Below are 12,120 nucleotides of genomic sequence, written 5' to 3'. Positions count from 1 at the left end.
AAAAGGGTTAATAAGCGTTTAATTCGTTTAACTTTCAGACCAGACGGTGTGAATACAGTTACGGTAGACGAGAAAGAACGCTTCGAAGAAATCAAAGACCGGTTACGAGCGTATTTGTCCAATCAAATCACGCATTTCAGATACTGTTTTCCTTTTGGTCGTCCAGAAGGTGCATTGAAAAGCACACTGACTCTCTTTGAAAGGGTAATTCATTTCACCTTATTTTTAATTCATGATATTCATGACGTAATGTTTTCTACGGAAAGACCCCGGCTTTTACCAGTGGCAAATTTTATACAACTCTTGTCTAGTTTGAATTTGCCACTACTGACATGAATATCATAAATGTCAGGAAAATGAAAGCAGCTAGGTGAAAAAAGATGCTGATTCGAGAAACTTTGTCCACGCAAAAATTTTAAAATTTCGATTCGCGAAAAAAGTCCACCTGATAATTTATCCTCTTAATGTATCTTTCATTCGGAAAAACTTGAAAAAATACGCAATTTATAATATTAGTGAAAATACAAGAAAAGTACATTATATTTGGTTTAAAACGCAAAAAGTAAAAACAATCTGACGGTCTTATAAAAGACGTATACATCTTTCATTCTCAAAAGGTCTTATCAAAAGACACCACAATGCCGTCAGCCGACCCTGAAGACAGCGATGACGTCAAAGAAGCCATTCGAACCTGCCTACGGAAAGCCGCTCTGGTCAACTACACAAGGCTGTCAAACTATGCAAAAGTCCCAGGTAATTAATTCAAAGCGGTTTCATTAGATATTTAAACTTCTCAATTCCGCAACTTTTCCGTCAGTAAATGAAGTTCCAAAAAGTGAAAATCATTCCAAGGACTTCCATCAAAAGGGGAAGCATATCGTTGACTGTATAAGTAAAGCATACAGACTAAAGATGAAACTTCTTCTTCTAAATTAGAGAAATTCTTGACATGTTTAATTCAGAAATGTCTTAAATAAATACATTGATTTTAAGGCCTCGATAAGAAGAGGTGTCAATATTTTAGATTTTGAAAAAGAATAGAAAATTGTATTTCAATATTTAATCTATTTGAAATCAGCTCATCGAGAGCGTCATTTTGGTACTTAATACATAAAAGGGTATCTACTGAGAAGTCACACGGTTTTTTTATAAGAACATCCAAAATTTTTATTTGAGTTTTAAAGCCTAAAAATGTTCTTAACATGCTCTTATTTTGACCATTTTGTGAATATTTTTGGCTATTTTCCTAAAAGGAACGTAGTTTTTGAGATAACAAAACCGTAAAATTATTCTTAACTTGTTCTTAACATTTTGGCCATCGAATGTTCTTATAATAGTTTTTTCTTATAAAAAAACATGTATTATGGTTAAATTTTTAACTGTTTTTAATAAGAAATGGTTATCCAAAAATAGTTTTCGAGACTGCGTAGTAATACCAAGCTAGAAAATTCCAACCCATTTCAAGTCCGTCCAAAAAGTACTCCCAGCAATCAAATAAACTTATCAAAAGTAAAGCAATACAACAGACAATTATTAGTTCAGTACGATGTAGCTCCGGTGAATTCCAGACGTGGTACCAATAGTATGATAAATTCTTCTCCTGTTCAACGCAGCATGCCTTTAAGTTCTCAATAGCATGTCCATTATATTTCAGACCCAATAATGCTTTCTTTAGAATCCGCCATTTTGATTCGAATTCGTTTTCGTCCAATCGTGACTGCTCTCTCATTTCCAAATCTAAAAGACTTAACCTGACAACGTGGCTCACTTGGCTATCGTCTGTCTCTTTAGGCCATACTTCCCAACCACTGCTCGGTAGTTTCAACTCGCCGATTTTCCGTAATAAAACCACATACAAACTGAGATCAACATCTTTGAATTGTATTTTATCATCTGGGAGGATTGGGTACAAGACTGCCCATTGTTGATTGGTTATCGTTTTCTTTTGTCTGATTTTCTCCATCTTTCTTTTGATGCTTGGTCTATTCAGTGCTTTTTGTATTTTTTCTTCTGTTTGATATTGTTGAAGTAAAATTTTTCGGACCACATACTTTCCTATGGGGTGTAGAGATAAAAAGTTGATATCACCCTAAACTACCTGTTTGAAACTTTTGTTAAACGTTTTAAAATCTAATAACATCTACAGATATCGTTTCTTGATCTAGAACACATGAAAATGTCCATCGATCTCAACCATTTGTTTATCAGCAAACACGTGTTTTGTTTACTTTCTGGATTAATTTCCACCGTCTACAATCGAAAACTTTTGAAATTTCCGCCCTCTCATTCGTGAAATTCCAAAAATTCTTAAAGCAATTTCAGGAAATGAATCCCCAACATCCCTCAAAACCACGAGATTACTAGTACAAATTCCATGGAATTTCATTACAGTATTTGAACACCCTTACAGGGTATCTATGGGACCTTGAAAACCTTGAAAGCCTTGAAATTGGACTAAGCAACCTTGAAAACATTAAAAGTGAATGTAATGTAAAAGAATTCCTTGAAGACCTTGAAAAAGCATGCTTGTCACAGTATAGTTGTCTTGTTTTGGCTTGGGTCCTCACTGAGGTTTTGGTTAATGCTAAATCTCAAAATATTTTCTTGCTCGCATTGCTAACAATCATTTAGCCTCTCACGCACCACCTCGTCAAGAACGGTGATATCGTACTATTTAAATCAATTTCAGTTCTGAAAACCTTGAAAATACCCAATAAATGGTCCAAAAAACCTTGAAAAATCGCTAAAATATTGCCTAAAAAACCTTAAAAAAGGTGAGAGAAAAAAATCCGTAGACACCCTGCCTTAGGTTATAGATTGCTTGTATCAACTAACAAATTCAGAATTTACCTGCAGTGCGTAAAACCAATTTGATTCTTTTTGCGTTTTCAATGTCTTTCTTCATTTTTACTTTGATGTCACTTTAATCAATATTTTTGTGACTTCAAAAACTCTTGCATTTCAACTACACCAAAGTATGGCTCTTTCTCTCTCTTTCAATTCGAATACCTGTTTGAAGCCATGAAGTATTTACATTATTCAGATTTGAATTATCTACTACTACTTGAATATAGTTATATTGAATAATTAAGGGGTATGAGTATGGACTGAAGATTTTTCAAATTTTGATTGTAAATATTACTTCCCATCTTGCGTTTGTATGAAAATCACGCGGCCGCGCAACTTATTCAGGAAACAAGTGGCTTCAAATCCTACTATATCTTAAAGGCTTGGGGACACGAGAAGTTTTTTTCGCCTTGGTGCTATGCAATATGCTCCATCCCACCAACCTGAGACTGTTTCTCGTGTCTCCGCCCCATTCTTTTTTCTACTAAAAAAAGTGAAATCGACAACACTTTTAATAACATTTGTGTCTCTCACTTTTGTCCCTGGGACAAAATCAGCGTGTCTTTTTGGTATTTCCCTCACTTTTTGTCCTATGAAACAAAAAAAATAAACCATGAAACGCGCACTTTTTTTCTTGTGTTGGTGAGATGGAGCATGTTGCATTGCACCATCGCGAAAAAAATTCTTGTGTACCCAAGCCTTAACTCTAGCTTTTGGTGTTATACTTTATTGACTCAGCCCTATAGTAGAGGCCACTATGTCTTCCCATGTGCAGCAGCTTGTGCAAAGGGATTTTATGATTGAATATTGTTCCTTGAATGTAGAAGATCAAAATTTGAGAGGTGGGGCCGGGTGTGACTACCCGTTGCCATGGAAACTGACGTCATTGGTTACTATGGCAACCAAAATAAAAATTCGTCAAAATTGAAAATTTTTTGTTTCATTCGAAAGAGCATGAAAAACTGATAAAGAAAAAGGTCACAACCTATATCTGAAAATGAATATATCAGGAGATATTAACGAAATAGGGCAAAATGACGTCATAAAACGATGACGTCATCGAAAAATAAAAATTTGCCAAAATTCGAAAATTTTTGTTTTTTTGGAAAGAAGATCCTCCAGTGAACATAAAATATTATTACGAGAACGTTTGAAAATTCGTTAAAAAAAGTCTATTGGCCAAAATTGACAATTTAATTTTTTGCCTTTCGAAGGTTGGAGCTTGCCCAAGCACATTACAGGCAAAATTAAAAAATATCAATTTTGGTTCATAGACTTCTTAAAAAGGATTTTCAGACTTTTTCATAATAATATTTTTTGTTCACTGGAAGGTATTCTTTCCAAAAAACCAAAAATTTTTGAATTTTGGCAAATTTTTATTTTTCGATGACGTCATCGTTTTATGACGTCATTTTGCCTTATTTCCTTAATATCTCCTGATATATTCAATTTCAGATATAGGTTGTGACCTTTTTCTTTATCAGTATTTCATGCTCTTTCGAATGAAACAAAAATTTTTCAATTTTGACGACTTTTTATTTTGGTTGCCATAGTAACCAATGACGTCAGTTTCCATGGCAACGGGTGGTCACTCCCGGCCCCACCTCTCAAATTTTGATCTTCTACATTCAAGGAACAATATTCAATCATAAAATCCCTTTGCACAAGCTGCTGCACACGGGAAGCTTTTTTGCGACATAGTGGCCTCTACTACTAGCTGTGACTACCAATGTAATTTAATATCAAAATATATCAAAGCTGAAACGTTCCGAAATAGAAGGGATACGAAACCGCGACATCTGAACTTGGTCTTAGCAGAGAAATGGAAGGTATAGAAAAAGTGCTTCTCTGATTACCCAAAATTCTCTGATTGTTATTAAAAACTCCTTTGTTTTAGCTTTAATTTCTTTAATTAGGTAGTTTAAGTTCAAAAAAAGGGCTCGTCATGCGAAGGAGGGCTTGTTTACCGTGACGTCTGAACTTGGTCTTAGACTGGATACTTTACATCATTTCCCATCATTTTTCTTTGACTTTCATTTTCAGACATGTTCCATGATACTTCACCGAAAGAGAAGTTGGAGATCATTTTACAACTGGCTGAACTTTGTATTGAACTTATCCAACAAAATGAAGAACACCATGCTGAGGTGAGTGCCACACGTTTTTTATAAGAACAAACTGTATAAGAACATAATGCTTCGATGGCCATGATGTTAAGAACAAGTTAAGAACATGTTAAGGATTTCTATAACTTAAACACGCACTGGGAAAACAAATTTGTTCGAGTTATTGACTTTTCGAGATAAGACGGTAGTGTTATGGAGATTCAAATAATGGAAGTTGTACAAGTTTTCTTTTCTTTCATTTACTAAGGGTTTACAATATTATTTTTTTTACATTTAAGAGAAGTGTAGGGTGTGGTGTCCTGCGACGAAAACCCGTTTGCTGAATCTGATCGTTCTTATTTTTATGGTAACAATGGCTTCATTAACGGGTTAGGTCGCCACGACCCTTTCTGTGCTCGTGCAGTGTATTGATAGATTTAAAAATCGCGAGAAAACAATTGTCACGTCGAAAGGCAAAGAATGTGAGAGATGAAAAAAAAACATTAAAAAAGATTAAAATTATAATTATAACTGTATTACTTCCACGATGTTATGACAAGGGTGTGTACCATAGATTTAAAAAGCCCGAAGGGCTAGATGCCTTGCTTTAAGCCATTGCAGGCAAAAAACATTGAATATCGGAAAAAATATTGTTGCTATTGTTTTCGAAAAACCCGCGAAGCTTTTGATTGGTTAAGCGCTAAAATTCTATTGTAATGTCACGTGACTTAGGTAGGATTTCCTACCTAGCCACGGCACACTTTTCAGCAAAAGTACGCCATTTAGCCCTACTGGCTTTACAAATCTATGGTCTGTAGGTGTAATTTGGCTTTCTCGGCAACAGTATAGCAGAAAAGCGTCAAGAGTCGGATCTTCTATAGTAGAAACGAGAGAAAAGTAGAGTTATTATATCATTTTGCCATTTTTACACGCTTTTCTTTATAAGAATGGTGTTTTTCCATTTCATTATGGATATTCTGAAATTGTTAGGGATAATCACCCTAAATTATTTTTCCTTTATTCTGACCAAGATTAGGATCCAAACCCAACCTTAATCTAACATGTAATACATACATCAGCGAAAATTTGGCTTTTTGTGAATCCTTTTAGCATTGCTAGAGGGTAATTGACAATTTACAGGTAAGATGCTCTAAAAATCGGCATTGATTCTTAGGTTCAGTTGTAAAATTCCATGATGGTGGTATCCTTTCCTAGCATAGTCTTAATTTATTGGCCAATTTTATCATATCATATTTTATCTTATCATAAATATTCTTATAAAGTATATCCTTAAATAAAAAAACGTGTACTAGGACTCAAAAGTGCTCAAAAAATAAAAACTGTGTCATATAATTTCACACTAGCGTCTACAAAAAATTTGTAATTTTTAGATGACTAACGGTTCCATCACATACCGGGTGCCAGGGATCTCCGGCGTAAATCTTAACGTCGTAGAACTGTGTTGCGTTGAAGTTGTTATGATATTGCTCTTCAATCCCGTCTACGGAGACGCTATATCTGTACAACCCTCCGCTTACGTATCTTTGACGTATCTCTACGTCGTACGCTTTGTTCATCTGAATATCATATTTGCTGTAAGCAAGCATAGTTGGTACGTTTCCGTGAATGGCCAGGCCGGTGGTAGTTGTGGCGTCCCCAGAGTGAATATACACTCCTGGTATCCGGGTTCCTGGTGCTCCGATATTTTCACCTTCCGTAAAATGAATGAGAGAGCACCATATTTTCGTCGGATCAACAGTATTGACTGAATTCAGCTTGAACGTGAATTGGACAATGTATTCGGGTGATATGACGGGGATCACTCCTTTTAAGTTGCCAACTGTTAATACTTCTTCTGTGAACAAAAAATGCGAAGTGAATAAAAACGCTGCTGTATCTCTCAGATGTTTTTTTGTAAGGACAACTATATAAGAACATAAGGCTTCGAGTACCAAAATGTTGAGCATAAGTTAAGAACATTTTATGAACATCCTATGAACATTTTTAGGCTTGAGAATTTATGAACAGGCTTCGAAAATCTAAGATGTTCTTGTAAAAAAGTCTAAACCATCCTAATGGGAAACTGTCTAATGTTTTGAGTTCCTATTGTGTTTCGGTAAACACAATGGTACTGTTTGAGATTATATACGAACTTTATGGAAAGAAACCTGCTACCTTGAATGATTGTTTGAGGCATGACTCCGTGGTTGTTCGGTGGTATCTAGAAATAACATACATGCATGCAACTTCTTGTTAGACTTGTATTCTTGTATTCTTGTAAATTGTCAATTCACAATTAAAAGAAACAGTACTTTTTTACCAATACTGCTTGTTTCATATATCATTGTTGCATTCTGCATGAGTTAGATTATTAAAAAGGAAACTTAGATATCCGAGCTATAAAATGATGTGAACTTCACAAAGTGAGAAGAACTCTAACATAGTTGCACGTAAACTTTCTCTTCTGTTCAAACCTTCTTATATTCAAAGGTTTTGTTTTTAAATAAGAGTGATATCGTTTGCTTACTCATCAACTTTAATTTACAAGCTTTTTGGACCTACCCCGGTGGGGTAGAGGTCCTATAAATTAACCTGTGTTCGTTCGTCCGTCCGTCCGTTCGTTCGTTCGTTCGTTCGTTCGTTCGTCTGTTACCAACTTTTCTCAGGATTGAATCATAGGAATCCTTTGATTTTTGGTACAAAGGTGCAAAAAATTTTTGGGGAAATTTGGGCCAAAAAACGGGTTTTTTTGACTTTGTGAAAAATGGAATAATTAATTTTTTCTGATTTTTTGTATGAAAGTAGGGTACCATCATAGGTAAAAGATGGCTCAAGCTGATTTTTGTAAAAAAAGAATTTTTCAGCTCAAAAAACGCATGTTTATCTATAAGAATCACTATCAATAAGCATACATCAATGTTCTTAGCCAAATTACTGTCACTATTTGTGTTTTGAATGATTTTTTAATGGTCACGCTCACATAGATATCAATTATATATGTGTTAAATGCATAACCAGGTATGTCCATAAAAGCATCACTTGTTCACATTGGATTGACACGGATGTGGAGCAAGATTGGTCAGAAAGAGGAAAAGAAAAACATCTTTTTGCTTATATCCGCATAAAATAACAATAGGCAGACACTGTCCTGATATGAAATATGTGTCTGATGAAACGGGAACACTTATGTAAAAATAAAACCTTTAAGAAAAAGAGGAGGATTAAAAATTAGAAGCCAAGCTTTTTCCTTTTATCAGTATGAGGGATTGATGTGGTTTAGGTGCAGAAAATATTTCTCTTTTTACCTTCTTTTTGCATTTTGTGGACAAAACTTCAATACCATTTGTCAAAAGCCCAAACATCAGCCACCAAATAAATGTTTTAATCCAATTTTCTTTGACTTGTTGAAACACCATTTTTACAGTATATTCACTTTTATCCTTACTTGAATCAAAAATTTATATATTTCTTCATTTGTGAAATACATACCCTGTCCAGGAGATAAAATTTTGATTTAAAACATCTTTTTAAGGGAATTAATATCGGACCCAGCATCGGATCCATTGAAATAATTTCACGAACAGACGAATCGTTTCTTTTGATAAGAAATCGTGGAAAAAGCTATCAGAAACTATAAGAATTTTACAGACTTTTATCAAACTCCACCCTGCAATATTTTCACCCATCGTTATTTTCTTGCGTGTTGTAAGAAAATTCCAACATTTTGACTGTTAATACTGTCTGGCGTGCTGATTGAACTAGAGAGACATTTTCTGAATTTTTGTTTCCAATATGAATGTCGGATACAACGTTTGAAGTCAAAAAGTTATTTTGATATTTTCGATTCATATATTTGAACGATATACTGTATAGAATCAATAATCTTCAATATGTTGATATGAATTCATAATACAACGTCTAAGATTTTGCGATTTGAATGCTCGTTTCTTCATCAATATCGATAGCTATAATTCTGGCCTGTTTTTCTGATCAAACTATTCACCTTTTTCAATTTCTTTCACTTGGCAACCAAGTCCTAATTCTATCAGGTTAAACAATTTTGATTATATTCGGGAAAAACAAATAATTTAACACCAAAGTTAACATTAATGTATTACTTGTACCAACTTTTTATCCTGGTTTTTAACTAAGTGAAACTTTTTCATATCTGTCGTAAAAAGTTATAACGCGACATGCATATCCCCTTAAAGTTTTGGTAGTTTTACTTATGATTTAACCTTGGTATAACTTGTTTCCCTTAAGTTTCTATATCCTCATTAGTGAAAGTTTGTTCCAAAACTAATGTCAGTCCGTATTTTCAAATAACCCTCTTGAGGGGAAAAGATATAAAAGAAGGAACACTAATTTTAAGGTAAAAACATCGTGACATTTGAAGTTAAGTGACATTTGAAGCCAACAACTTTTAATTTTTCAAGATATATTTCGAAACTCTAGGTTTCATCATCAGTTTTATTAATCTAAAATTGAAATAAAAACAAGTTAAAACAGGTTAAAATACTTTAAACAAGCATTAGCAAAAATTCAGAAATCTCTGAAAAAGTAACACCTTGAATTCTGAAATCTCTAAAATGTAACACCACGTTGGAATGATAAATTTGTGTGGCTTTATGTAATCTTTGTAGAATTTTCTAAAAATTTGAAAATTAAAAAAAAAGAACATTTCTACTTTCCTGAAACATTGAGCCCCGTCGGGAAACATGTATTCAGATTTCCATATTTCTTTCCGGTCAAAAGTTACTTTGAGCTATTATCTTTATCCTCCCATAAGGAATGTTTGAAAAAGTATGAACTGCCAATTTTTTGGAGGAGAAATTAATTTATCAAGATGGGTTTATTCTTTTCCCTTCTAAATCTCGTATTTTGATTGAAAGAAGAGACTCATTCGGGTCGAATCAATGATATGCAAAATTCAAAAGTTCAAAAACCGTCGAAAATCTTTTTTGTTTCTATTATTATCCGTGGTTTGATTTTAGATTTGTGGCTTGTTTTTACCAAACTGGTCGAGTTGGTCATTGTCTTATTCTATTTCAAGATTCTTTCAAAATCATGAGGATATTTATCTAACATTCTGACCGTGTACTGGCGGCCGCTTACGTCAAAACTCTAGCGGGAGTAATGGAAGCCGCCGATATTACCAGGACTCAACTGTCCTTATTGTGGTCTCCTATAAAATTGCGGCTCTTACAAAACGGGGTTTAGTCACCCAGTTCTTTTTTTTTTCGTTGCGCGGTCAGGCCAAATTTGGTTAAGCCGAACCTTTTCTATGTTGACAATTTTCTCAACTTTCAGAGCTTAAAAAGAGCTTCATGCAGCACCCCATCTCTCTGAGATCGTCACATTTAAATTAAGCGTTTAACAATTTCTTATTTTCTTGTCCAGGCCTTGGCATGGTACAACGAGTTGATGATGGAACACACAGAGATCTTTTGGTCATTGTTTGCAGTCGATATGGATGATTCTTTGGATGTTCAACCACGCGATACGTGGGATAGTTTCGCACTTTTCCAAATGCTCAATAATTACCTGAGAATGGAATGTAAGGTTTTTATTCACGATATCCACCATTGCAATGTTTTCCACGGACCCAACAGCTGACGTATTGACTGATTTTACGTCACTACAACCAATCAGCTGTTTGGGTCCGTGATGTAATGTCAGAAGACATTAAAATGGTGCATATCATGAATTAATTATTTTTGTCCACCAAGTCTACACCTTTATACGTTTAATACTCCTTTGCTAATTGTTTTTCCATCAAAATAGAGAGTCTCCTTTGGCTTATTACAAACCTTAAAACTTTTCTCAAAACTAAAAAATAGAGTCAAGGCATGCTTACTTTGATGCGACCATGTAACTTTGGACGAATTAAAAACTTATAGACCAAGCGCTTTTTTTCAGAGAGGTGTGTTTTAGATTGGGCTATACTGTACACAACGTCACAAAAGTTTTAATTCACTGACTGCCGAAATAAGTTTTCACATGGTAATTCGTTAGAAAATCACCTGTAACTCACTCCTCTTTTTCTTCCAGCTCCATTACGCGGCGGGAAGTTCCATGAACATTTGACGGAGAAATTTGCACCGCTTGTTGTTCGTTACATCGATCTTATGGAATCTTCCATCGCGCGGTCTGTCGATAAAGGATTTCAAAGGGAAAATTACCATCCTGTAGGGTAAGAAATATGATACTTTCTCCAATCAGAAACTGATTAAAGGATAAAAACATTCATTGAAGAGAGGTGACCTGTGTTACCATTTAGAAATAGCTCAGTTTATTGTTTATCTAAATAAATAGTACACATATTACCCTCATCTGTCGAGATGGCAAAATCACGTATATAAATCGCGACTTTCATGCAACCCCTTTCAAAGATCAGACTCCTTTTTCAAGAAAAATCGGTGTAGCTTATAAATTTAAAAGAATGGCGGTAGTCAATTGTTAGTAAGCAATGGCTAAAATCAGAGTATACCAGATCATTTTCATTATAAATCTTCTCAAATGACTTCCACGATTTTGTTATTCAGACATGGTTGTGCGACAAGTGAAGATATCTTTTGGAAACTTCGGTCATTACAAACGTTCATACACGACCTTCATTGGCCAGACGAAGTGTTCGCTGACCATATGATGAATCGCTTGAAACTGATGGCTGCTGATATGACCACGGCTTGTCTTGATAGGTAAAGGGAGAATTTAAGACTTTTTCTCCTAAATGTAGTTTCGAGCTCAGTCTAGTTTTTTAGTCATCCGGTACCTCTGCGTGAACAAAAGACGGTTGACGACTGGCATAATACAAACATAAGAATAGTCCCTTCCTCCGCCTAATATTTTTCAAACCCTAGAGGTAGATTTCTCCCAATAACCATTATTTTATTCATACTTTTGTTCTTAGGATTTTAATTGACATGGGAAGGGCGTTGATTGGTGGTGTGAATTTGGATTATATTGTACCGCCCTCAGTCTGTGTTATGATCAACGTTATTGATTATGCTGATGAGCAGGTGACATTTTAATTTTAATTTTAAAGAAAGGTTAACCTTTCACTCGACTCGCAATGAACTAAAGGATTAAACAGAATTAAATAAAATTATTTCTTGCTTAATTTATTTACACAAGAATATCTCAAAGAGCTCCTGGATACACTAAT

General features: G+C 34.6%; 2 protein-coding genes across 2 annotated transcripts in view; one reads left to right on the top strand and one right to left on the bottom strand.

The window, feature by feature from the left end:
• LOC136816729 (calcium-dependent secretion activator 1-like) overlaps window positions 1–12,120 on the top strand; it is a 31,481-nt gene that overhangs the window by 13,209 nt on the left and 6,152 nt on the right. Inside the window, exons 14-20 of the mRNA XM_067073047.1 lie at window positions 39–204; window positions 618–753; window positions 4,891–4,994; window positions 10,353–10,509; window positions 11,004–11,145; window positions 11,498–11,653; window positions 11,866–11,974. Coding sequence (XP_066929148.1) covers window positions 39–204; window positions 618–753; window positions 4,891–4,994; window positions 10,353–10,509; window positions 11,004–11,145; window positions 11,498–11,653; window positions 11,866–11,974 — 970 coding nt within the window. The remainder of the gene's footprint in view (window positions 1–38; window positions 205–617; window positions 754–4,890; window positions 4,995–10,352; window positions 10,510–11,003; window positions 11,146–11,497; window positions 11,654–11,865; window positions 11,975–12,120) is intronic.
• LOC136816730 (uncharacterized) lies at window positions 6,066–8,438 on the bottom strand. Its single transcript, XM_067073048.1, has 3 exons — window positions 8,258–8,438; window positions 7,128–7,173; window positions 6,066–6,807 (listed from the first exon to the last, which is right to left on the bottom strand). Exons 1-3 carry the CDS (start codon window positions 8,366–8,368, stop codon window positions 6,320–6,322), a joined length of 645 nt encoding a protein of 214 aa, XP_066929149.1. The 5' UTR covers window positions 8,369–8,438; the 3' UTR covers window positions 6,066–6,319.

Source organism: Clytia hemisphaerica, unplaced genomic scaffold (genome assembly GCF_902728285.1).
Source record: "Clytia hemisphaerica strain Z4C2 unplaced genomic scaffold, Clytia hemisphaerica genome assembly, whole genome shotgun sequence".
In the NCBI taxonomy this organism is placed as follows: domain Eukaryota; kingdom Metazoa; phylum Cnidaria; class Hydrozoa; order Leptothecata; family Clytiidae; genus Clytia; species Clytia hemisphaerica.
Note: the sequence above shows the minus strand (reverse complement) of the source record. Positions and strands in the feature narration are given on the sequence as shown.